Genomic DNA, 24,425 nt, shown 5'->3' with positions numbered 1-24,425 from the left:
TCCAGTCTTGACACTTGGTCGTTTGTTCACATGTAAACTCAACAGCTTTTGTGGTTTCATTGAACTGTGACTGCGGTTCGAGTGTGTAGAGGACAGCTGTTTCAGAGTCACCGCCGTGTGCGCAGTGAGGGGCCCTGGTGGCAGGTGTCATACACACAGCCTGACACGTCGAACCTCCACTGGGTTTTCAGAGGCTCCTGCGTGGGTCGGGCGGACCTGGCTGTGTTGTTCCTCCACTCCTCAGGGCGCACCAAGTGTCCTGACTCTGGAGGGCTGAGGACAGCCGGGCGTGAGTGGGTCCCACACCTGCCCATCCAGGCTCACGCGGGTCCCTTGAGGGTTCCTTTGTTTGACTGTGCCTCGCTGCGACCAGGGGACCTGCCAGTGTGTGCAGACCTGTGAAGCCTGACCTCTGAGTCTGTTCCTGCTCTCTTCGCCCTGTGTGGGGTTCCGCGTGCCCGTGGGGCAGTCGCCCTAGCGAGGCCCTGGCCGAAGCGGAGTTGAGGCTGGCTCGGGCTGCAGCTTGCAACAGCGGCCATTTGTTTGTTTCAGTGCCACTTCGTGTAACTGCCAGTAAGCCCCAGTCAGTGCCTGCCTTGGCACGGGAGGGACACCCGTCCGTGGAACTGCTTACTGTTCCGTGCTTCCCCGGGCGGCTTTGGGACAGTGGAACTGGTCTTTCCGGTTTCTGGGTCCCCATCAGATGCTACCTCGCCCGGGTGGCATCTGGCAGGGCCCCGCTCTTCCTCGTTGTGACGCCAGAGCCCCTAACTGCTCCCAGAACGGTCTCTATTCATTTAAGGCCACACCTGTTAGGCACACGGAACCAGTCTGTGCTCGCTGGCGACTCGGAGCCTGGAGCAGGCCCAGCCTTCCACCGTGACGACTGGGGCTCTCCAGGTGTCCCCTCGGTGTCACTTCTCTGGGAAAGGACAGCTGATATGGGGTTTCTTGGCTGGAAGATGCCCTCGGAGCGTCGGGTCAGCCCTACAGCCTGCGAACGTGCCCTGCTGCCCGCTCACCCCTGTTCGCGCAGAGCTGGGGTTTTCTCTGTTCCTGGAGTGACGGGGAATTGATCTCGGTCATTAAGCCCCCACGAGCCGGTCTCTCCAGCCAGCCCGCTACAACCCTCTTCTGTAGCTCGTTGAGGAGAGGTGTGGTCTCTTCTTGAAACCTTTGCATTGTAATTCGGAATGTAAAATCACCCGGGCAACCGTGGCTGACAAGTACTGTCTCCCGTCTCCCAGACATGGGGAAGCACCGGGGAGCACCACGGACCTGCCGGTTGCCCCTGACATGAGTTCCTCACTGGGACCGCATGTGGCCGTTGCTGAATCCGAGTGACCCAGCCGAGACTCGGGCCACACCAGCCCCGCCTGTGCCTCTGCGTGCCCGTGTCCCTGCGTCTCCCAGGCAGGGAGGGTGGGGGGCGCCTGGGGGGCTCCGTCAGGTGGTGTCTGACTCTTGATTTTGGCTCAGGTGCTGGTCTCGGGTCGTGAGCTCCAGCCCTGTGTTGGGCTGCCTGCTGGGTGTGGAGTCTGCTTGGGTGCTTGGGTTCTCCATCTCCCTCTGCCCCTCTCTCCTTCCAAAAAAAAAAAAAAAAAGAGGGAGTGTGGGAGTTGGGGCGGGGAGAAAGTCTGTTTAGGAAACTGGATTCACCGCCGTACAGTTTCTCGAACTAAAAGTTCCTGAAACACTGGTGATGTTACCCCCTCCCGTGACCCCAGGGCAGCGCAACTGGGCTTGAGACCAGAGTCTCCCGTTGGTTGTTTCGCCTGCTCTGACGAGTTACGTGTTCGCCCCTCGAGGCGGGGCCCGAGAAGGCCTCAGTTACTCGTGGGATGAGGCACAGCGTGATCCGTGCAGCTCACCCGAGCCGGAAGGAGGCAGGCAGTGTGTTGGGGAAGTCAGGGGAACCAGTGGGGCCTGCAGGGGCCCCCTGGCAGCCACTCACTGAGCCCGAGCTGGACGGATTTCCTCGCTGGGACCATGGGACTCGACAGGGCCCCTGGGGATGGTGTTCTCAGCCGAGGCAGCACCTTCTCAGGTCTTCTAGGGTTGTTATTTTCCAAGAGCAGACGTCCTCATTCCTGTCGGTCGGTGCACAATGGCGTGCGTCGCTGCCCGAGCTGTCCCCGAGTAGCAGGTAGCAGAGCTTGACCTTCCCTCTGCTCTGTCCTCGCAGCATGCGTGACTTCGTAGTTCAGGCAGTTAGAGAGCTTTGCTTTTGGAGGACATGAGTAGGCCATGTTCCAGAGGAAAGTCCGTCTTTATTCCTCTGTCCTTCAGTTCCCATGGGCAGGACCCACACGGTTGCAGCCGCCTGGGCAGCTCGTTAGTACCCGCTGGGACGGCTGAGCCCCGAGAAGGTACACAGTGGCTCACGGTCCCTTGGCAGGGACGGGGGGCCTCCCAGCTTCGGAGCCTGTCCACTGCGTGGCCATTGCTGTGGCAGCTTCCCGCCAAACGAGCGCTCACTGTGAGCGCGCCCCACCTGCGCACGTAATGGACAGCAGGGTCTCCTTCTAGAATGGAAGCTGGCACAGCACAGCTCTCAGGAGTGTGCCCTGTTCTCACCAGCACATGCCTCGGCCTGGGCGCACTGTGGCCTCCGGCGTGTGTGGACTCGGCTTGCCCTGTGTCGCACAGCACGTGCACCGTGATTGTGTCCTTGTACGTGAGCATCATGCTGGGAGGTGGAGTCACCCAGCCCCTGGAAAGACCCTCAGCCCATCTGTCTGTAGGGCAGCGGCAGCCGACACACGGGGACATACACCAGATAGCAGGTTCTGGTATTCCAGCAGCGCACTCTCTCACTGAGCAGAGATCGGAACTCTGAGGCTGTCAGGCTTTCGTCCCAGGAGGGTGGGTTCAGCAGGAGCGTGACTGGTGAGCAGCGGCCTCCTGGGGTGGGAGGGCTTTCCTGTCCCCTCTTCCTCCCCCTCCAGGCATTTGCCCCTGGCCTGGACTATAATGGGTCTGAGCCAATATGAGGGTAAGGACGGGAGCTCAGAAGGGAGCAAAGAGATTGGCTGGGCTCGTCGTGCAGCTTAGAGACTGGAGAGGTGACTCTGGTCACAGCTGGGACTCCCCCGCGTGTGTGGGGGAGGGCTTTGGCAGCAAAGTGACAGACACCGCTCCGGGGGCCACATATGCCAGCCCAAGTAGGTCACGGGTGGGGACAGAGTGAGTCTGGCAAGGGGCCCAGCACAAGGGTGTGGGGGCCGCTGCTGGTGGGACAGAAGGTGAGGTGTGTCCAGGGAATGCCTCCAGGCCGAGGCGGACGACCCAGGTGTGGGGATCCCGTTCTCCTGGTTTGGGTGTCAGAGGCGAGATGTAAAGAGCTCAGTTTGGGGAGGGTCCCATGTGCGATGTGTGGTCACACAGTGGGACCTCCAAGTCTGGAGCTTGGGGAGAGTTAGCGTTGGAGGTGACTTTGGGAAACGTGAGCCCGTTGGGGTCTGTCAACACAGGGAAGAAAGAGGGGAGGCAGAAGGATGTCAGCGAGGGGTCCTGAAAACACCCTCCTGAAGGACGGGTGAGAGCTTGGAGAGAAGATGGGTGTGCGGGGGTGGGCAGGGAGCCCAGGCACGGGGGGCCGTCTGGAGAAGGGTTGAGGTCGTGTGCTGGACTTGGCCCTGGAACGGCTTCGGAAGATGGTGGCGGGATGGGGGGAGGTGCGGGGGCTGGAGAGAGTGAGATGCCCTTAGGAAGTGTGGGGAAGGAGAGGGCCTGGGCTGTTCACGGGGTGACAGTGTGGGGGGGGCACCCGAGGGAGGAGAAGGAAGTACCACCTGCCGTGTGCGCCATCTTGGCATTTCCTGAGCCCTCACGGGAGTTTTCTAGGCAGCAGAGAAGCCCCGAGGATAGAAGGGTTAACCTCGAAAGTTGGGATCCAAAGGGAAGTGATTATGTTTCAAAAATGAAATTATCAACACATCTAGCCCTTTAAGACTCTGACTTTATTTCTGGTTTAATGTGTTTTTCTTGATTTAAAGTTTATTTTTAGCCCCTGATAATTAAAACTGTACTAGAGGTTCCCAAAATGCCATGTCTGTTGGTGGAATTATCCTCAATGAACACACTTTGCAAACCCTCCAGCAGAGACTCCGTGAGTATGAGGAAGGCAAGTGCTGGTCTCAGGGCTGTGGCTATTTAAAGTGCTCACCTGCCAGCGCCCGTGATTATTTTTGTCATGCCCAGAACTGCTGGTGTACGTGGGATGTAATTTTAAGGGTTCTGAAATGAGAGTGTATGAACTGGAACAGGAAAAAAATTATGTCTTTACTTTTACCACCTTCTAACTGAAATCCACCCTTTTATTTACAACGGAGCCCACAGATCCTATGTGGGTGCGTCCCAGTGAGGGTCACCGAGGGGCCGAGGGCACCTTACAGTTGGAGGAATCCGTGCGTGTCCTTGCCTGTGGCCCTTGTCTCCGGATGAGTCACTACACTCACTGCTCGTGTGATCGTTTACACAAAGAAGTGGGTAAATTCCTAGATGATAAATTCAGGTTATTATTTAAAGCTAATTAATTAAGTTTTAAGATTTTATTTATTTAATTGACAGAGATGCAGTGAGAGAGGGAACATAAGCCATAGCAGGTGGAGTGGGAGAGGGGGAAGCAGGCCCCCCATGGAGCAGGGAGCCCGATGCGGGGCTCGATCCCAGGACCCCGGGATCATGACCTGAGCCTAAGGCAGAGGCTTAACAACTGAGCCCCCCAGGCGCCTCAGATTTAGGTTATTTTTAAAACGACTTCATTATAACTAATTCTTCAAACTTCTAAGTTATTCTGAGAAGGAATCCGTACGTTTCACCAGACCGCCAGAAATATTTATGATACGAAAATGTTGAGACCCTGGCTGAAGAGACAAAGGGTGCTGGGACTGCCCTCAGGGGTGGGAGACCAAGGTCGTCTGGATGGATTTTCCTATTGGAGACTAATTAAAAAAACCCAAAAAAGTATTAAAAAAAAATAGATCTGAAAGGATCGGATGGCTAGAAGGGTCATGAGGAATTACCGAGTCAAGACTGTAGAAAACAGAAGTCCGGGAAGGGCAGCCAAGCATTGGGCACCACTTTTGCTCCAGCGTATATACCTGGAAAGAAAGGAGGAAACAGAATTGGCCACGGTCAGGAGAGGACGAGGTGTCCCACAGACCCCGCCAAGAGCACAGGGGTCACGTGCTCCAGGCAGCTTCATACACAGACAAGTTCAGCAGCGTAGACGGAGGGGACTAGAGCTCCCCAAGCGACTGCAATCCGTGCATTATCTGACAGGTCTTAGACAGCCCCTACCCGTGAAGAAGATTTCATTCGTAGTTTTTAAAACTCGGCAAAATACACCCGTGACCCAGTTGTTTTCACTGGGCATTTATCAGCATTCAAAGAATTAATGCCAGTTCTCCTCATTATCTTCCAGAAAATATCAGAAGATGGAATACTTCCCAATGAGACCAGATTTATCCTGATGCCAAAACCAGCAAATGAATCACAAAAAAAAGAACACATCAGGCCAGTGTCCCACACGAACACAGACACAGACATCTTAACCAAGTGTAGCAGACCAAACCAAGCAGTGCGTAAAAAGAAGTGTTTTACCGTGGCCAAGTGGGGTTGTTTACTGCCGAGTTGCATGGCTGATTCAGAATTCAAAAACCTGTCTGTGTAATTCCCTCCCAGGCTCGTGAGGAAGAATCACATGGCCCTGTCAAGTGTTCAGAAAAATCACTTCATAAAATTCAGTACCTCTTTGTGATAAAACGTCAAAGAACAGGAACAGAGGGGGCCTTCTTCAGCCCGATAAGGCCTATCTGCACAGTGCCCTGCAGTTGACACCATGTGAACCAGTGACGGGCCACAGGCCTCGCTTGAGGCGGTGATGATGACTGGGACCTGGACATCTGCCCGCACCATCCTACTCGAGATCCCGGAGGCGGCCGGTGTGGCCTGTGCAGTGAGGCAGGGAAAGGAAGTAACAGGCATTTGGATCACTGAGGGACAGAAAGAGGGTCCCAGTTTGCAGATGACATGATTCTATACACAGAGAATCCCAAGGACTCCATCAAAAAACTCCTAGAGCTAGTGGGAGTTCAGGTTCAGCAAGATCTCAGGCTAAAGACCAACATAAAACAAACAAAAAATTGCATCTCTGTATACTAAAATTTAAAAGATAACACCACTTAAATTGTTCCATAAAAATGAGTTACCGGAGTGCCTGGGTGGCTCAGTGGGTTAAGCCTCTGCCTTCGGCTCAGGTCATGATCTCAGGGTCCTGGGATCAAGCCCCGCATCGGGCTCTCTGCTCAGCAGGGAGCCTACTTCCCCCCCTCTCTCTGCCTGCCTCTCTGCCTACTTGTGATCTCTCGCTGTCAAATAAATAAAATCTTTAAAAAAAATGAGTGACCAAGGTATAACCCTAACAGACTCTTAGTATCTGTGATCTGTGTGCCGAGAATACAAAATGCTGGTGGAAGATGTCCGAGGCAGCTTGAGTCTCTGGAGAGGCAGATACACCACGCTCGTGGACTACAAGTGTTTGCACAGTGGAGAGGTCCATTCTCCCCAACAGATTCCTAGCAGAATCCCAGCAAGGTTTCTTGTTGTTATTGACACGACAAGCTTATTCTAGAATTTATGTGGGAGAGAACAGAACAGCCACAGCAGTCCTGACAAGGAAGAACAGTGTGGGAGGAACATAGCTTGTTACGTGGCTGCCGGTGTGGCTTGTCGTGTAGCTGCCCCTGTCGGGACTGTGGATCGGCCGAGGGTCAGACGCTCGGGTCAGGGAACCGAGCAGCAGGACCACACGGGGACCGCTGCCCGCTTCCGGCGAAGCTGAGTTCTCGGCAACCACGGACAAAAAACAGGAGTCGTGACCTTCACCTCACTGTTCCTGCGGGAGATCAACTCACGTAGGACGCCGAGCTGGATGCGACGTGTGCGCGCAGAACTTCTGGGTGAAAAAAGAAAACTGTGGAATCTAGGGCTGGGTAGAGAGTTCTAAGGTTTCACATCAAAAGTGTGGTCCTTAAGAGAAAAAAAGCAGTAAGCTGGGCTTCCTCCGAATTAAAAACATCTGGTCTGTAGAACATGAGGAAATGACAGGCTGCCGAATGGGAGAGAATGTGTGCCGGCGCAAGTCGGACGAAGGTCCTGTAAGCAGAAAACATACGGAGTCTCCAAACGCGGGAGTAAAAACCAGTCCACTTAGAAAATGGGCAAAGACATAGGTAGACGTTTCACCGGGAAAGATGTTTGCCTTGTCGCGTGCCCACTACAGCGGCAGCGAGGGGCCGCAGAGCGAGTCGCCGGGTAGCCGGAGCGGCCCGCAGGTGGCGGCGAGCCCCGTGAGGAGGATGGGGTACTCGCGTGCCGGGGGGGGCCTGGGGAGGGTGCATGAGCCCCTGAGCACGCGCGTACCGCATGCCTCAGCAGCTCCCCCCGCAGTGCTCATCCCACAGACGGGGGGCTCTGCCCACACCAGACCTGCCGTGAGCATTCCCCACAGCGGGACGTGTGGCGGCAGGAGCCGAGAACAAGAACGATGTCTTTAACAAGGCAAACACTCAAAGGCCAGTGGGGCCGGCCGTGAGAGGCAGAGCCCAACACACTCGCTGCATGAGTGGATCTCGGGGGACCGTGCAGAGTGACGGAGCCAGTCCCCACACGGCCGCGCTCTGAGCGGTGGGTGGGGCAGGCTGGGCTACCCCCAGGCTCCGCACGACGGAGGCGCTGTGTGTGACGGTGGTGGTGGTGGTCATGCAGATGACTCCTGTGACATCACACACGTGTCCACGCCTGCGGGCAGGCCCATCTCCTGGTCTGGACGCCGCACCGGCATGGAGGGTCGAGCACTGTGGGTGATGAGGGGCGCCCGTGGGACCTGCGGTACAGCCTCTGCAGCCCTGCGAATCGGTCGTCATTGCAAAATAAAAATCCCAGACCTGCCACCCACTGCCTCCCAGACACACTCCCAAGACGGAGGGACACCAAGACTCTGGGAGATGAGGATAGAGGTGAACCGGGCACTCACCCTGAGAAACTGGTGAGACGGGATGAGAAAAAGTAGACTTGGAGTGGGGGTGCTTCCTAGAGAGATGGCGGTGGTCAGCACCGGGAGCGTGTCAGGACTCTAACTGGGCCAGTCCACGCGGGCTGCGTCAGAAATACGTGAAATGGAGACTTACAGCAGAGAGAAACGCTCCAGGGGCAGACCTGAGAACCAGGCTCGGCACACCGTGGCCTGTGGGCCAGACCCAGCCCGCAGCTTGTGCTCATACCACCTGCGAGCTGAGAGTGGTTTCTGCGTTCTTGAAGAACATTCAGTAGAGACCGCACAAGGCCAACAAAGCCTGGCGTATTAACGGTCTTGGCCCTTTACAGAAAAAGTTTATTGCGTCCTGCTTTAACCTGTTCCTCCGCAGAGCATGGAGCAAGCAGAGGGAAAATCACTAAGGGTCAGAGGCTGAGAACACAGTGAACACACGCCCCACTGGCCCCCAGAGTCGCAGGACACTACGCTCAGAGGTGACCGACATGGACCGTGCAACCGTTCTAGAGCCCCAGCTGGTTTCAGACCACTGAGGCCATCCTTCTGCTTTCTGACCACAGTAGGAATGATCTGAAAATCAACAATAACACAAAAATTAAAACTCCCAGTCACTTGAATATTAAATAGTATATTTCTAACTCATGTACAAATAGAAATCACAATAGAGACTATGAAATAATTTGAATGACAGTGGAAATAGTCATACTGAAATTAGCAGATGAAGCCAAAAGCTGTTCTTAGAAGGAAACTTACAGCATTAAAATGAGTATGTTTGGAAAGGAAGGCCCAGAGCCTGTGGTGTGAGTAGATGTCTCTGCAGTTAGAAATGAGCAGGTCAGACCTAAAGAGGAGGTAGGAAGGAGACCGTGAACGAGCAAGACTCAGTGACACGTGGCCCATGTGAGGAGGAGAAGGGGGCATCCCGGTCGCACCCGTGGCGCTGACGGTCGCCAGAGCGGGCGCCTGCGTGGCTGAGTCCGTTAAGCGTCCACTTCTTGGTTTTGGCTCAGTTCAGGATGAGTGGGGTCAGCGTGCAGTCAGCTGAGGTTCTCGCTCTCCCTCTGCCCTTCTCCCCGCTTGCTCTCTAAGATAAAAATATTTTTTTAAAAAGATAATCAGAGGATATTGAGAACAACACTATACCAGTAAATTTGGGAAGTTGGTAAAATGAACATACTTCTTGAAAAACCCACTGTAGGGACGCCTGGGTGGCTCAGTTGGTTAAGCCTCTGCCTTCAACTCAGGTCATGATCTCAGGGTCCTGGGATCGAGCCCCGCATCGGGCTCTCTGCTCAGCGGGGAGCCTGCTTCCTCCTCTCTCTCTGCCTCCCATTCTGCCTACTTGTGCTTTCTCTCTCTCTCTCTCTCTGACAAATACAAAAATATTTAAAAAAAAAAAAAAAACCACTGTAGTAAGACTGGAGTGCGATGATAGAGAGTCCAGATGGTTCTGAATCTCCTGAGGACATGGACTGTGAAGGAAACCGCAGATCCCACCGGCTCCTGGCCAGCATCCCCGAACCTCAGGAGGAAGCCCCACGAGGGTTGTTAGTCTGCCTTGTCCTAACAGGCCCAGCAAAACCGGGGGACCAAAGACATGAGAACACCAGAAAATTAGAGGCCATTCTGTTTCATGAAGATAAATTCAAAGCTTCCAGACAAAAATTAGCAATCTGGCTATACATAAACTTGATACAAAGTTAACATTGGAAAACCGGTGTGATTCACTGTAACGCAATAAATAAGAAAAAGTGTATGTGATAACTTTTTTATAAAATGATGATCAGTTTTATTTTAATAAGCAAAGTGAATCCTTACCTATAAAGGGGGTGAAACGTCTGTGACTTCTCTCACAGTTTATTTTGGTTTTGTAAACTATATCGGACACGCGGTGACCTTTGAAGTAGCCACTGTGTGTTTGAGCAGCATCGGTCAAGCAGACACCGGGGGACTCGGTGGACACGAGCTGGGTTACCCGTTCACGGGGGTGCGCTCAGCATGGGCCCCGCATCCCAGAAGCGGATGTGGCTCCATCCATGCACCAAGAGAACGTGTGACGTCACAAGAAGAAGGAATACTTTATATTCGTATGACTTAATTTGTAGAAAGTTATCCGGTCACCAGCCCTGTGAGGTAATTAACACTTTTATCAGGACAGCTGCGTGCTGCTTAAGAATATGATGGCCTTGCCGGCATCTCAGACTGTCCTCTCGGCCGCCTGCCTTGGCTGTGTGCCCGCAGCAGCTGACCTTGCGGTGTTTCCTGGTGGACCTGGCTCTGACCTGTGGAGGGGCAGTTCCGAGTTGCCACACAGGCCCAGGCCAGCATCTGGGGTGTGTGTGCAAGCGTGCACACTCGTGCTGCGGCTCCCCTCCCGCGGCCGCAGGGCTCCCGAGGGCCTGGGGGCACACCACACGTGGCTGCCGTGCCGCTCCGAGGGACGGGGTGTCTCCTTCCCCACGCGCGTGACTCCTCCTCTCCACTCTCCGTTTGCACCCACAGCTTGACTACGTCGACCCCCGCGCCGTGCAGCTTGGCTCCCTCCTGGTCCGCGGCCTCACCACTCTGGTCTTGGTCAACAGCGCGTGCGGCTTCCCCTGGAGGACGAGCGACTTCATGCCCTGGAACGTGTTTGACGGGAAGCTGTTCCATCAGAAGTACCTGCAGGCGGAGAAGGGGCACAGCGTGGAGGCCCTCGTGGAGCAGAATGTGAGTCCACGGTTCCTTCGCGCTCAGAGACTGTGGGTTTGAGGTCAGGCGCTCAGAGGAGCCCTGGAGCTCCGAGTCCTGGGCCAGACGTGGGTTCGGCACGTCCCAGTGGCCGCTCTCCTGGGACCAGCAGACGTCCTTCCCAGAGACCCTCACTGGAGGAGGCTTGTTCCCAGGCTTGGAAATTCTGCCGTTTGCACCGACTGCGGGTTACGTGGTTGCAGTTACCGTGCTTTATAGAGGCTTATTCCAGAAAGGCAGGAACACGGCTGGAGAAGCCTCAGGCTTCAGCGTCAGCAGATCTCGTAGCTTCCCCCAAAATACTGCCAGAGGGCTTGAGTCAAACTCCCAGTAAGGGAAGGCAGGGACTGCCCCACCCAGTCCAACCCAGCCCCCTCTTCACGGCCTTTCTCTCCCTGGCCTTCTCGAATCAAGGACTGTTTCCCCGGAGGTGCCTTGGCGGACCTCAGACTAACTCAGTAGGAATAATTGTCTTCAGTTGAAAACACCCCCCGGGAGCTGCTGGTTCATCTGGGGATGTGGGCTCTGTGATGGCCCGCCCTGTACGTGCGAGTGCTCCGTGATTCCTGGGAGGTCTTGAGGAGGCCCCGCCAGGCTCCCAGGAAGTATGTTACAGTGGCCGCAGGCAGGTGTGGGACCCTGCGGCCCGCCGGCGGTCACCGTCCCCATGAGGTCAGCATGTGCTGCGCTTCACGTTGGATAGAAGGCATCTGGGGAGATGCTGCCGTCCCTGTGCCTCCCAGACTAACAACCAGGGTGTCCTTTGGGGTTTGGAAGCCACGAGTATTGTGCACAGGCACCTGCGGGGTCGTGAGGGAGGGTGCGCTCAGACTGGGCTCGTCGCCGTGTGCGGAAGTGGGGAAGAGTCGGAGCAGACAGCAGCCCCAGCTGTGGTCCCGTGTCTGATGTGCGGGCCACACACAGGGTGACCACAGGTTCGGGCAGGTGGGGCCCCGTGTCAGCAGTGAATGAGGCGGCGGATTACCTCCCTGGGGACTCGGGAGAGTGTCTGTTTGCTGAGAACCTCTTGTCAAGTCTCAGTGTTGAAGGAAATGCTCCCCAGTGGCCACTGTCGCGTCTCCTGAGCATGTGCATAGGCCTGACCCGGCTCACGCCGTCTGCTCTGTTCGCAGAGGTCCCGGCTGACCAAGTTCCACGCTCTGAAGTCGGTGGTGTGCAAGGCGTGCGTGAAGGAGAACAGACGCATCGTCAGCAGGCAGCACGGCCGCTCCCAGCAGCCAGGTGGGCGTTGCGGGCCTCAGCCCTGCCGGGGTGGGCCGTACGGTGCGGGGTGCGGCAGCCGGCCTGTGAGACCAAGAAACATGCACTCCCTGCGCTGGGCGCTCCCCAGCGGCTTCCTTTCCGGTCCCTTCAGGAAAGGGGCCTCCCAGAGGACGGCCCTGCTCTCCCCATGACTCGCAGCTCCCCTGTGGCCTGCCCCGCCCCCAGAGCTGCTGGTGCGGTGCTGGTTTGTGTGAGCAGAGTTCTCGTTCTTCGCGGAGTAAACCTTGGCGTGCAAAGAAAGCAAGCAGAACGGAACAGAAACAACCTCGATTCTGTCAGGAGAACGAACGTCGACCGATGATGCGTTTCTGCAGTCGTTTCTATGCTCGTTGCGGTGACCTGCACAGTTGTGTGTCCTGCCTATCCAGACCCCCCAGTTTGAAAGTGGCCTCCAGTTTCTCCCGTTTCCCATGCGCTGGTTCCTAAAATGGAGCACCGCGGTCTGTGGATTAGAAGTCACCGTGTAGTCAGAGTTAGATAAATGTTGCCAACTTATTTCCTACAAACCCTCCTCTGCGGCTTCACTGGTGACGAGGAGCTTCTGTTTCCCTTGCCCCGTTTTCCAGTGTGTGGTTTTAGTCGTGTGATACGCGAACAGTGTGTCTCATTGACCGGATGAGGCTTCATTAGTGAAGGTGAATGTCGTGGGGTCCGCTTGTTGATGAGTCTGATTATTGCACGTCCTCCTTCGGTCAGGGTCCGGGCCCGTCAGGCCAGCAGCTCCGTCTCTCTGCTTGCTGGAGCTCGAGAACTCCGCCCGAGTCCTGCCCCGCAGACTGTCTTCTGGGACTCTGCTGGGCATTGGCTGGGCAGGTCTCGTTCTGAGGGACTTTACGTCTGGTGCCGTGTGCGGGGCCTGCCTGAAGGAAGAAGAGGGGCTTCCCCCCGTTTCCCAGGAGCCACAGACTCCCGGCTTGTCTTACCCTTTCGTGCACCCTTTAGCTTTCTCCTGCCAGCTGAGGAGAGGCCAGATTTGAGCCCCACCCCAAGTAAGAGCTTATTCCTTCCAAAACAGATGCGCAGCATTCTGCCTTCATTGCCTGTCTCCGAGCCGGCCGGCGGCCCGTCCTGCGTGCTCAGTGTCTTGGGTTTCCGGGCGGAAGCCACGGGTAGCACTATGCCAGCGGCTGTCAGCTGGCAGGAGACACGTAGACTCTCTCATGGTACATTCTAGTCGAGGCAAGTGGTAGGGGGTGTCAGAGCTTAGAGTTTCGAAGCGGGAACTTGAGGGTGGTTAAGTGTGTAGAGAATCAGGGGGAGGGCACGCCTCGGTCCAGCTCTCGCGGTCCCGGGAGCCCTGCTCGCCCAGAGCCCGAGCACTGGTGGCCTGTAGCCTCGGGCCCGTGCCCCCCGGAGGCAGGGTCATCGGCTCCGACTACCTGAGGACCTGCTTTGCCCAGTGTCTGTCTCCCGGGCTGCTCGCCTCACCTGCACGGTCTCTTGGGGAACGTGTTCATATGCCGACACCCACCACCCTCCGCCCCCAGCCCCAGCTGTGGCCCCTCAGCCTGCGGTTTCACGGGCTTTCCCAGTGGCTTCAGGAAACCGGAAGTTTGGGAAGTGTGGACCTGGGGCCACCTTGCTTCCTTCTTAGACGTGATGTGTCAGTGGGGTGAGGTGTCTGGTGGCCTCCTAACGTGCTGATCTCGTGTCCCCACAGGCAGGTGGGGGAGGCCGGGATCCGGCTCCCACAGGACGAGCTCCGGGTACAGCCGGGCGGGCCACGGACAGCACTGGAGGGACCAGGGAGCAGGTAAGAGGCCGGCGGCCGCTCACGATGGCGTCGCACCTGGGCTGGGGGCCCGACGGCGGATAAGCGCCGCACGTTCTGATCGCCGAGTGAGGTGCAGGCTCCGGGCTCCAGGCTGCTCTGTCCCTGCTCCTTGCCACTTGGTTTCTGTCAACTCATTCTTCCGTTCAGGACCCTGTTCTTGACAGTCTACTCAGAGAGAGGCTCTCGTGAAGCTGTCACGCACACGCGTCCCTCTAACGAAGAAAGAGCACGTGAGATGCTCTGTGGCTTGGCTTGCGTACGTGGGACCCTTTAGGGGATCCAGGAAATAGAATGAATCCTTCATCTCTTGGGTGTGTGGTACGGACGTCTGTAAAAGCTGAATTCAGTTCGTAATGATTCACGTCTTACATACAGAGAAAACCTCATGAGCATTTAAATGCACAGTTCCTTACGGTTTTCACAGCCCGACTGCGGAGAGCTCTGTGTCGCGTCAGGTGTGTGGTGTTGTCCTTACAAAGGCAGACGGACCTTTCATCTGATTCGTCTCCGGCAGCTTCTGAAACACGTAAAGATCACAGATCAGCCACGTTGTTACCTAAAGCTCACGAGCCTCTGTCACGAACCAGAGTCGTGTGTCTGGGTCGGCCCCTGTTGGTGCTCACTGCACCTGGCCACCTGGGGTGTTGCTGAGGGGAATCCAGGCCTCTCCCGGTCGGTTGCCTCTTGTCCTGGCTGAAATCTGGGGGTCGGCTCTCTAGCTCAGTGCCGACTGACTGCCCGTCCCTGGGGGACAGAGAAAAGCTCTATAAGGTTGACCGTTGCTGTAGGTGTCGCTTTCACGTGATGTCCTCTGCCGGGTCGCCCTAGCCAGTCCTGCCACCCACTGCCACCTGAAGCTACTAGGTGGCCGACCCGGTGGGCATGGCGGTGTCTCCCCTGCCACCTCCAGGCCCGGGGCAGGCCCACGGTGACTCTCGGAGTGTTGCTGCTGACACGGCGTGTGTGGGACGAGGGCACGTCCCCTCTCCCTGACCTCCAGCATTCTTGAGACTGCTTCTAACGTTGAAGCAACTGCTGATTATTGAGCAAAACTGAAACCAGGGCACCCAGGGGACACAGAGGGTCTATCAGCCGCCCTGGGGTCAGACCGCACCAGCCACCACCGTGGGCTCACATCCACGCAGCAAGCAGGTGTCTGCGAGGGCGGCGCTCAGGTGCCTTCACGTTGCATCTGCTTGGCGGGCTGCCGACCACGCTTAGAGCTGAGCCGCCCGAGGACCCAGGGGCCCATGTGGGAAGGGCTCCCCTCCCTGGGCTCCTGGAGGCCCCTGGCAAGTGTGCCTGTGTGGCTCCGTGGCGCCGGCTCTCCGCCTCTACCAGGGGCTGGTGGGCAGAGTGCAGAATGCCAGCTCCTAACCCTTACGATGCCAGGCCTTCCTCCAGCGACCGGGAGGGCCCGCACACGCGTGCATGCAGTGAACGTCCCCCCGCGGCCTTCGTGGAGGGTCCGATGAGCCCCTCCTGAGCGTGGTACGTCCACAGAGGCCTGGTGAGAGGGAGCAGGCGCCTGGGGGGGTGGGGTGCGCGGAAGGCAGGGCCCCAGGGAGCCGCGCGGGGCTGGAAGGGCAGCAGGAGGGAGGCTGACGGGCAGCGAGGTTGGGCGGACAGCAGAGGAGTGGCGCTTCCGGGGCCTCACCGCCGTGGTCAGAGCCCAGAGGCCGCTCCAGATGGGTGCTGCATGTGTCCGTTCTGGGTGCGTTTCCTGTGGCCGCCGGCCTGCCCCGCGGAGCAGCTCGGAGCCTGCACGCCTTCGCTGCAAAGCTCCTGTTCGCTGATGCTCACAGGGTCGGAATTAGGCACCAGCACCATTTGAAGTCCAGGCGTGCGCTGGGCCGGGAACAGAGCAGCCCTATGTGGCCGGATACCCCGCGCGTAAGTAGCAGGAGCCTGGGTCCCTGTCACCCTTGCGTGGTGTCGGACTCCTGTGACCCTGGCCCTCCAGTGAGGGGTAGAGCACACCTGCCCGGCTCGGGTCAGCAGGGTGAGGGCAGGCCCGCCGGACATGTGTCAGGCAGCTTGGCATGACAGGGTGTGCACAGTCCTCCCTGCGTTCCCTCTGAGCAGATGACACCTCTCCGTGCTGTCACTGGTGTGGTGGGAAATGGCGACGTTCCTCTTAATCCCCTTTGGCCTGGGCCTGTCTCCTTTCCTTCCTGCTGGGTCTCCAGAAAGTTGAGACCCTACAAAGTCGTGGTGAGAAGGGCTGCCGGTGAAGCCTGGACACAAGTGGGAGAGACCGTGAGTCTCCGGGCAGATGAGCACATCAGCTGTGGCCCGTGGCCCTGCACGCGCGCGCCTGCCCTGAGACGCTCCCTGGGCTGTGCTCCCTGCCGTGTCATCAGCAGGCAGCCTGGGCAGGCTCTGGTGTCCTGGAGGCTAGTCCCGGGGTTCCAGGCAAGCCGTGTGCAGTCGCACTACTGAGTCCTTGGATTTGAGTCTCTCCGAGCTGCTGGAGGGTGTCTTCCTGTCTCTCCTCGTCCCCAGAGGAAGCCTGCTGCCGTGGGTGCTCACAGGCAGTGACCTGACCTGAGCGCATGTCCGAGCCTGCAGCCGTTCCCCCACGCACATGAGTGACCACCCGGATTTCAGGGAGCGTCGGCAACGCTCAAGGATGTTTGTCAGATGGGGTCCGAGTCCCGGAGAAGCCCGTCTTCCCTCTTCTCTTGTGGTGACATAGAAGCAAGGAGATTGTGACAGACGCAGCAGCGAGAGGCTGAAGCTGCCCCAGGTGCCCTGGTTTGCAGGAGTCTCCTCCTCAGGGCCAGGACCGCAGCGGCCACACGGAAGACCGGGGATGCTGGTGCAGGAGGGCTCGGGCTGAGACACGTGCCCCGTGAGACCACAGGTCACAGGCAGAATCTCACGGGGCGGGTGCTGAGCTCAGATCAGATTGCAGAATTTGGGGATGGAGTGCTGGCTTCGGGAGCACGGTCCCTGGTGTCATCAGGGCGCGTGTGGTGACGGGTGGTGGTGGGCACAGCAGAGCACACAGACGCGCCGAAGCCTGTGCCGACCACCCGAGCTGATGCAACGTGGTGTCACCCGCCCCGAGAGCTGAGCGTGGGGGTGTCTCCCAAGCCTCCCTCAGGCGGTGGTTCAGCAAAGACAGTGTCTCACGTGGAGGAGCGCTCACAGAAATGCTCTCGGGGTGCGGCGTGTCGTCCGACTGCAGACGCTTCTGTGGGAGATGCGAGTCACACACACGTACGCGGTCTTTTATCAGAGCTGGAACGTTCTTGACGGTCAGGGAATCCACTGTTCCAGTTGTATCACTGTGAAAGAAACGTCACTTTGCCGGGCCCACACACTGTTTGCTGACTTAGGCCTACCTTTGAACTCCGGTTTTCGTACTTTTTGGAGATATTTGAGTAGTCCGAGTAGAAAGTCGTCAGCACTTCCTGGACAGAGTTAGCAGACAGAATTCTTTCTGTAAAATCAGAAATGCCTCCGAGTGAGTGTGCTGAGTTTCCAGGAGACAATCCAGGAGGGGGAGGGGCAGCAGCAGCCTCTGTGAGCCCACTCGGGCCAGGCAGGGAAGCTGGGGGCCTTCTGGGCAGGGGCACCAGCCTCCCTGCGAAACGTTTGCTTCCTGGCCTGGGAGCTGGGGAGGGCTCACGGGACCGGCGGCGGTGAGACCCTCCCTGTGGTGGGGAACTTCAAAGCAGCAACAGTGAGAACTCGTAACTTCTTCCTTGCTGCTGGTGAGAAATGGTGTGTCAAATTCCACAGTCAATAGCAAACCACATTTGCCTGTGATTCCTTCAGATTTTCAGTTGTCGGTGGTAATTCTGGAGGAGTGCTGGGCTGTCGTAAAACCATCTCTGATCATCTGTGAGAACGAGGAGGGGCCTGGAAGCCTCCTTCTGGCCTCACTGTGACCGCTCCCACCTCCCAGCCCTTGACCAGAGCCCCTGCCAGGCGCTCATTTGTGGGAGCGGCTGAGCCACAACGGCTGCCCTCCGCGGGAGAGGCGTGGAAGGAAAATGTCATTTTCTGAGTGTGCGAACGACCTCCGTTTTTCCCGGCAGGCGGCTCTCCTCGGGTCCCCCCGACACTCCCTGTGTCGTGGAAGGCTACACGGGCGGGGGGGGGCTCTGCACTCTGCTGGGGAAAGAGCTGCACGTTGCTTGCTCCGTCCTTGGCCAAGTGTCCTCCGTGGGCCATTTGCAGGTGCAGCCCCTTCCCAGTGTCACTGGCCGCGGAGGCTGTCTGGCTGCCGTGCTGGTGGTTGGAACGGGCATTCGGAGGGGCATTGGGGACATGCTTCCTCCTGCCAGCACAGCCGTCTCTTAATTAATTGCTTCCTGCTCTAATGGAATAATTGTGCAACAAACTTTAATGATAGTGGCTGCAACAGAAAAGAGAATAAAAATGCTGTTCTCCAAATACAGCTCAGCATGTTGTTTTGATACCTACTTGGAAATGTGCTGTTTTTTTCTGTTTGAACGTTAGAGAAAGGTAATTAACTTAGTTTTGGTTTCCGTATCTGTCTGGTACAGGAAATAGACAATATGAACCTGACCATTGGAGGAGATACTCATCTTCTTCTGGGTAAGTACACCACTTACATCCCCAGAATAAATCCGTTTTACCAAGGATGAAAGGAAAGCATCTGTCTTTGGAACATGTATCTTTCATATCAGCTGCTAACTTAAAAAAAATGCAGATGCTGAATCCTGACATGGGGCTACGTTAACTTGGTTTGCAAATAAGTTTACTTCCTCTTGAAAAAGCGTGGAGAGAAGGGGATGGGAAGTCCAGCCTTAAAGCCCTGGGATGCCCTTCCTGCGAGCAAAGCTTTTCAGTGACTTCTCTCGTAGCATGGGAAGAAGAGCTCTGTTGGCTTATTTTCAGAGGTTGGGCCTGATTCTGTGGCTCCAGGCCGCTGTTGACATCTTCACTCTCCTTTCTTTATCTGTGTCTCTAAGGTGTGGTTGATTTTTTTTTTTTTAAATGAGTTGGAATCTTACTATGTCCTGCTTTTTTAAAGTTAATGCTAGATTGTAAAGACTGTAAGGATTGGGAACATGCACTGTGGCTGTATAATATTCCGAGTGTGGTTTCTAGCCATAAATACAGAGAAAGAGGTAACAGCCTGGTGGGCCTGGCCCTGCCTGGGAATCATAATGGTGTGTGGCCCACAGGTCTGTTCCTGCCAAATCCTTTCCCTTTTACTCTGGCCAGGCTCCAGCTCAGAGTTCCTGACAACAGTGCATGAGAGGCAGGCCTGGGTCCCAGCCGGCAGACACCTGGCATTAGACAGGAGGCCTGTAGGGGTGCGTGGGGAGGAGGCACTCATTCATGGTCAGGAAGCTTAATTTATGATGCTCTAGTGAGAGGTTCATTTCTTGCCCTATCTAAGCATTGAACAGCTCTTGGTTTTAAAAAATGTTCTAGATATTCCAAGTTTCATGGAAGAATTCTCAAATAACTTAAGAATTGTAATTTCAAGGCCAGAGTTTTACTGAGCTCAGCCTCTGGGATATTGATAATGGAAGGAAATCTGGATTTAGGGGATGGAAGACCTGTGTCAGTGGCCTGTCCGGCCCCACACGCTGTGGCTCTGGAGGTTTCCAGCACTCGGAGATAATGCTCACACGTGTTCCCCAGAAGACTTAGAGTTGTCACTGTCCGTAGAAACAGTAACCCCTAAGCACACTCACAGCCCAGTTCACATGTTGTACTTGATGCATTACCCCAGCAGTTCAAAGCAGAGCTCCTGGCTTTGTCTGGCCTTAGAATCCCATCTAGTGTTTACCAGAATGGGGTACAGTCTCCAGGTGTTTTAATACATGTAGGTTTTGTTTTTTTTTTTTTAAAGATTTCAATACATGTAGGTTTTATGTTTGAAACACCCTCACTGCTTCCTGCAAGGCCTTCCAAAATGCACTGTGTAGCTGTTTACTTTCTATGCGAGTCTTTTAAGACCTACAACCTGATGGCCCAGCTTTACTCATTTATTTTTTTTAAGATTGTGTTTATTTATTTAACAGAGACAGGGAGAGAGGGAACACAAGCAGGGGGAGTGGGAGAGGGAAAAGCAGGCTTCCCGCTGGGCAGGGAGCCCGATGTGGGGCTGATCCCAGGACCCGGGATCATGACCTGAGCCGAAGGCAGACACCCAATGACTGAGCCACCCAGGTGCCCTGATTCCCCAGCTTTAGAAATAGATTTGTTTCATTCCACCTACAGTGTTCCCTGTCTCTTAACATTCTGTTCCTTTCATTTGTGCTCGTTTGAGACCACTGTTGCTTCTGGAAGTTTCATTTCTTTGCTGCTTATTTTTATAACTTTGAAATAAATTTCTCATCCCTTAGATGAAAAGAGTAGACCGCCGTGAAAATTGTTCTCCCCCTTTATAATATCTGCACTGCAGCTTGTCAGTAAAATGTTTGTTGTCATTAGCAAGCTTAATTCAGTCTCTTCTGTTTGAGGAGCCAGTGCTTACGGTAAGTTTCCGTGACCTCGTTGTGTAAGTTAGTCACCTCTGCAGCCTCGTCTGGCTAGGATGAAATGTTCACGTATCAATTTGAAAATGAAAATAAAACAGTGTATCACTCATAATTCAATATTTCACATTTCTTTGATTATCTGGAAGACACTTCGTGATCTAATATATTAGGATCTTTGGGAAGAAGGAGGATGTTGAATTTTGTCAAATGCTGTTTCTGCATTGACTGAGATGGTCGTAGGATTTTTTTATCCTTCGTTCTGTTAATTTGCTGTGTCATGTTGATTGATCTGCATGTGTTGAACCATCCTTGCTTCCAAGGGATAAATACCACTGATCATGGTGTATGACGTGTTAACGTTCTGTTGAATTTGGTTTGCTAGTATTTTATCAAGGATTTTTGCATCATTGTTCATCAGGGCTGCTGGCCTGTGGTTTTCATATAGTGTCTTTGTCTGGTTTTGATATCAGGGATTGCTGGCCTCATAAAATGAGTTTGGAAGTGATCCTTCAGTTTTTTTGGAAGAGTTGGGAAGGATTGGCATAATTCTTTAAATGGTTGGTAGGATTCACCAGCGACGCCATCTGGTCCTGGACTTTTCATTTGTTGGGAACTTTTTAATTACTGATTCACTCTCCTTTCTCATTTATTGGTCTGTTCAGATGATCTGCCTCATCATGATTCAGTCTTGGTAGGTTGTATGTCTCTCGGAATTTATCCATCTCTTCTATGTCATCCAGTTTTGGGTGTGTAAGTGTCTGTAGTATCAGTTTTAATTTATTTTCTTTGTTTGTAATTTGATTTGAGCCATCTATCTTTTTCTGTTGGTCTGTCTAGCTCAAGGTTTGTCAATTTTGTATATCTTTTCAAAAAACCAATTTAATTTCATTTATTTTTGTAATCTCTTGTCTCATTATTTTTTAAATCTTTCTTATTTCCTTCCTTCTACTATCTTTGGGCTTTGTATGTTCTTTTTCTAGTTCCTTGACCTATAAAGTAAGGTTGTTTATTTGAGATGTCTCTTTCTTCTGACGTAGGCATTTATTGCTATAAATATCCCTCTTAGAACTGCTTTGGTTGCATCCTGTTATTTTTGCATCCCATTAGTTTTTGTGTGTTGTATTCTATTTGTGTTTGTATCAAGATACCTTTTGATTTCTTCCTTGACCTATTGGTTGTTCACAAATGTGTTTTTCAATTTCTACAGATTTATGAATTTTCCACTTTTTTTCTTACAGATTTCGAGTTTCATACCATTGGGATCAGAAATTATACTTGATATAATTTCAATCTTGTAAAGTTAGGAGGGTGAAGGACAGAGGGAGGGGGGAAAGAATCTCAAGCAGGCTCCACACCAAGCATGAAGCCCAGTGAGGGGGCTCTATCTCACAACCCTGAGATCATGACCTGAGCTGAAATCAAGAGGCGGACACTTAACCAACTGAGCTACCCAGGTGCCCGTCAGTCTTGTTAAATTTTTAAGACTTGTTTTATAGCCCAACATATGATCTGCCCCGAGGAACATTCCTGAATGCTTGAAAAGAGTGTGTATTCATCTGTTACAGATGTCTGTCCAGTCCGTCTGGCTTAAAGTGTGTCCTTATTGCTTTCTATGTGGGTGATGCACCCATTGTTGAAAGTGGGGTATTGACCTCGCCTGCCATTATTATATTGCTGTCTACTTCTCCTTTTAGTTGTGTTAATATTTTCTTTATATGTTTACAGACTTTATCATCCTTTCATGGTTAAAGCTCTCAACAAGTAAACATAAAAAGAGTGTGCCTCAACTTAACAAAGGCCACATATGACCAACCCATAGCTGGTATCATATACGATGAAGAAATGTTGAAAGCTCTTTCTCTAAGATCAGGAACAAAAGCAGGATGCCCACTCTCACTACTTCTGTGCGGCATAGTACTGGAAATTCCAGCCGGAGCAATTAGGCAAGAAAAAGAAATAAAAGGCATCCAAATTGAAAAGGAGGAGGAAAATTGTTAAAAAAAAAAAAAAAAAGTGGGGGGTGGGGGCCTGGGTGGCTCAGTGAGTTAAGCCTCTGCCTTCGGCTCAGGTCATGATCTCAGGGTCCTGGGATCGAGCCCCACATCGGGATCTCTGCTCAGCGGGGAGCCTGCTTCCCCCTCTCTCTCTCTGCCTGCCTCTCTGCCTGCTTGTGATCTCTGTCTGGCAAATAAATAAATAAAAATCTTTAAAAAGAAAAAAAAAAAGGAGGAGGTAAGATTCGTTTGATGTTATGATCTCATATATAGAAAATCTAAAGATTCTGTCAGAAAACTTTTAGGACTGGGGCGCCTGGGTGGCTCAGTGGGTTGGGCTGCTGCCTTCGGCTCAGGTCATGATCTCAGGGTCCTGGGATCGAGTCCCGCATCGGGCTCTCTGCTCAGCAGCGAGCCTGCTTCCCTCTCTCTCTCTCTGCCTGCCTCTCTGTCTGCTTGTGATCTCTCTCTGTCAAGTAAATAAATAAAATCTTTTAAAAAAAAAAAAAAAAGAAAAAGAAAACTTTTAGGACTATTAAGTGAATTCAGTAAAGTTGCAGGATACAGGTTCAATATAAAAAAAACCAATTGCATTTCTATACACTATCCAAAGCAGACTATCCAAAAAAGTAATTAGGAAAAGAATTCTAATTATAGTAGCATTAAAAAGAATGAAATATTTAGGAATAAATTTTACCAAGGAGGTAAAAGATCTGTGTAATGAAAACCATGAAACACTGATGGAAGAAATTAGAGGCACAAGTAAGTGGAAAGATATTTTGTGTTCATGGATTGGAAGAGTATTGTTAAAATATCCATACTACCGAAAGTAATCCACATGCTCAGTGCAATCCCTATGAAAATTTTAATAGCATTTTTCACAGAAATGGGATTAACAACCCTAAAATTTGTATAGAACCACAAAATACCCCCAAAACCCAAAGCAATCTTGAGAAAGAACAGCGAAGATAAAGGTGTCACATTTCTTGATTTCAAACTGTTACATAGCTAAAGTAATCAAAATAATTTGGCTCTTGCACAAAAATAGACTCATAGATCGATGGAACAGAATAGAGAGCCCAGAAATAAAACCTCAAATGTATGGCCAACCAGTCTTCAACAGGGGCTCCAAGAACACAATGGAGAAAGGGACATTCTCTTCAATAAAATAATGTTGGGAAAACTGCATATCCACATGCATAATAACAAAATTGGACCCTTTATTTACACAAAAGTGCATTAAAGACTTGAACATAAGACCTAAAACTGTAAAACTCCCAGAAGAAAATACAGGGAATAACCTCCTTGACATCGGTCTTGGAAATGATTTTTTGGATATGACACCAAAAGCATAGGCAAGAACAGCAAAAATATACAAGTGGGACTACATCAAACCAAAAAGCTTCTGCATGGCAAAGGAAACGGTGAACAAAATGGAAAGACCATCTATGGAATGGGAGAAAATATTTTCAAACCACATATCTGGTAAGAGGTTAATACCTAAAATACAAAAGGAACTCTTACAACTCAATAAAAAAAAAAATCCTAAATAACCCAATTGAAAAAGGAGCAAAGGAACTTGAACAGACATTTCTCCGCAGAAGGCTCCCAGATGGCCAACAGGTACACGGAAAGGGGCTCAGTATCACTACTCATCATCGAAATACAAATCAGAACCACAGTGAGACACCACCTCACACCTGTCAGAATGACTGTCCTCAGAAAGACAAGAGATAAGGAGCATTGATGAGGATGTGGAGAAAAAGGAACTCTTGTGCACCATTGATGGAATGTAAATGGATAAAGCCACTGTGGAAAACAGTATGGCAGTTCCTCTAAAAATGGAACTACCTTGTGGTCCAGCAGTCCTCCTCTGGATGTATATACCTGGAGGAAAGGAAATCAGTGTCTCGAAGAAATATCCACCCCACAGTGTTCATTGCGGTATTATTCACAGTAGCCAACGTGGAAATAACCTAAGTTATCAGCAGATGAACAGAACAAGAAATTGTGGTACAGGGGGACGCCTGGGTGGCTCAGTTGGTTAAGCGGCTGCCTTCAGCTCAGGTCATGATCCCAGCGTCCTGGGATCGAGTCCCACATCGGGCTCT

General features: G+C 53.1%; 1 protein-coding gene across 9 annotated transcripts in view; it reads left to right on the top strand.

The window, feature by feature from the left end:
• Positions 1 to 24,425, top strand: part of FAM120B (family with sequence similarity 120B) — an 85,325-nt gene that overhangs the window by 47,490 nt on the left and 13,410 nt on the right. For all 9 annotated transcript variants that reach the window (XR_006818339.1, XR_006818338.1, XM_046005263.1 and 6 more), the window contains 4 exons: positions 10,562 to 10,768; positions 11,923 to 12,031; positions 13,734 to 13,826; positions 18,368 to 18,419. Coding sequence is in view for 7 of the 9 variants with exons in the window: in XM_046005263.1 (XP_045861219.1) it covers positions 10,562 to 10,768; positions 11,923 to 12,031; positions 13,734 to 13,826; positions 18,368 to 18,419 (461 nt within the window). In the remaining 2 variants the exon portion in view is untranslated. The remainder of the gene's footprint in view (positions 1 to 10,561; positions 10,769 to 11,922; positions 12,032 to 13,733; positions 13,827 to 18,367; positions 18,420 to 24,425) is intronic.

The sequence above is a fragment of the Meles meles genome, chromosome 5 (genome assembly GCF_922984935.1).
Source record: "Meles meles chromosome 5, mMelMel3.1 paternal haplotype, whole genome shotgun sequence".
In the NCBI taxonomy this organism is placed as follows: Eukaryota; Metazoa; Chordata; class Mammalia; order Carnivora; family Mustelidae; genus Meles; species Meles meles.
Note: the sequence above shows the minus strand (reverse complement) of the source record. Positions and strands in the feature narration are given on the sequence as shown.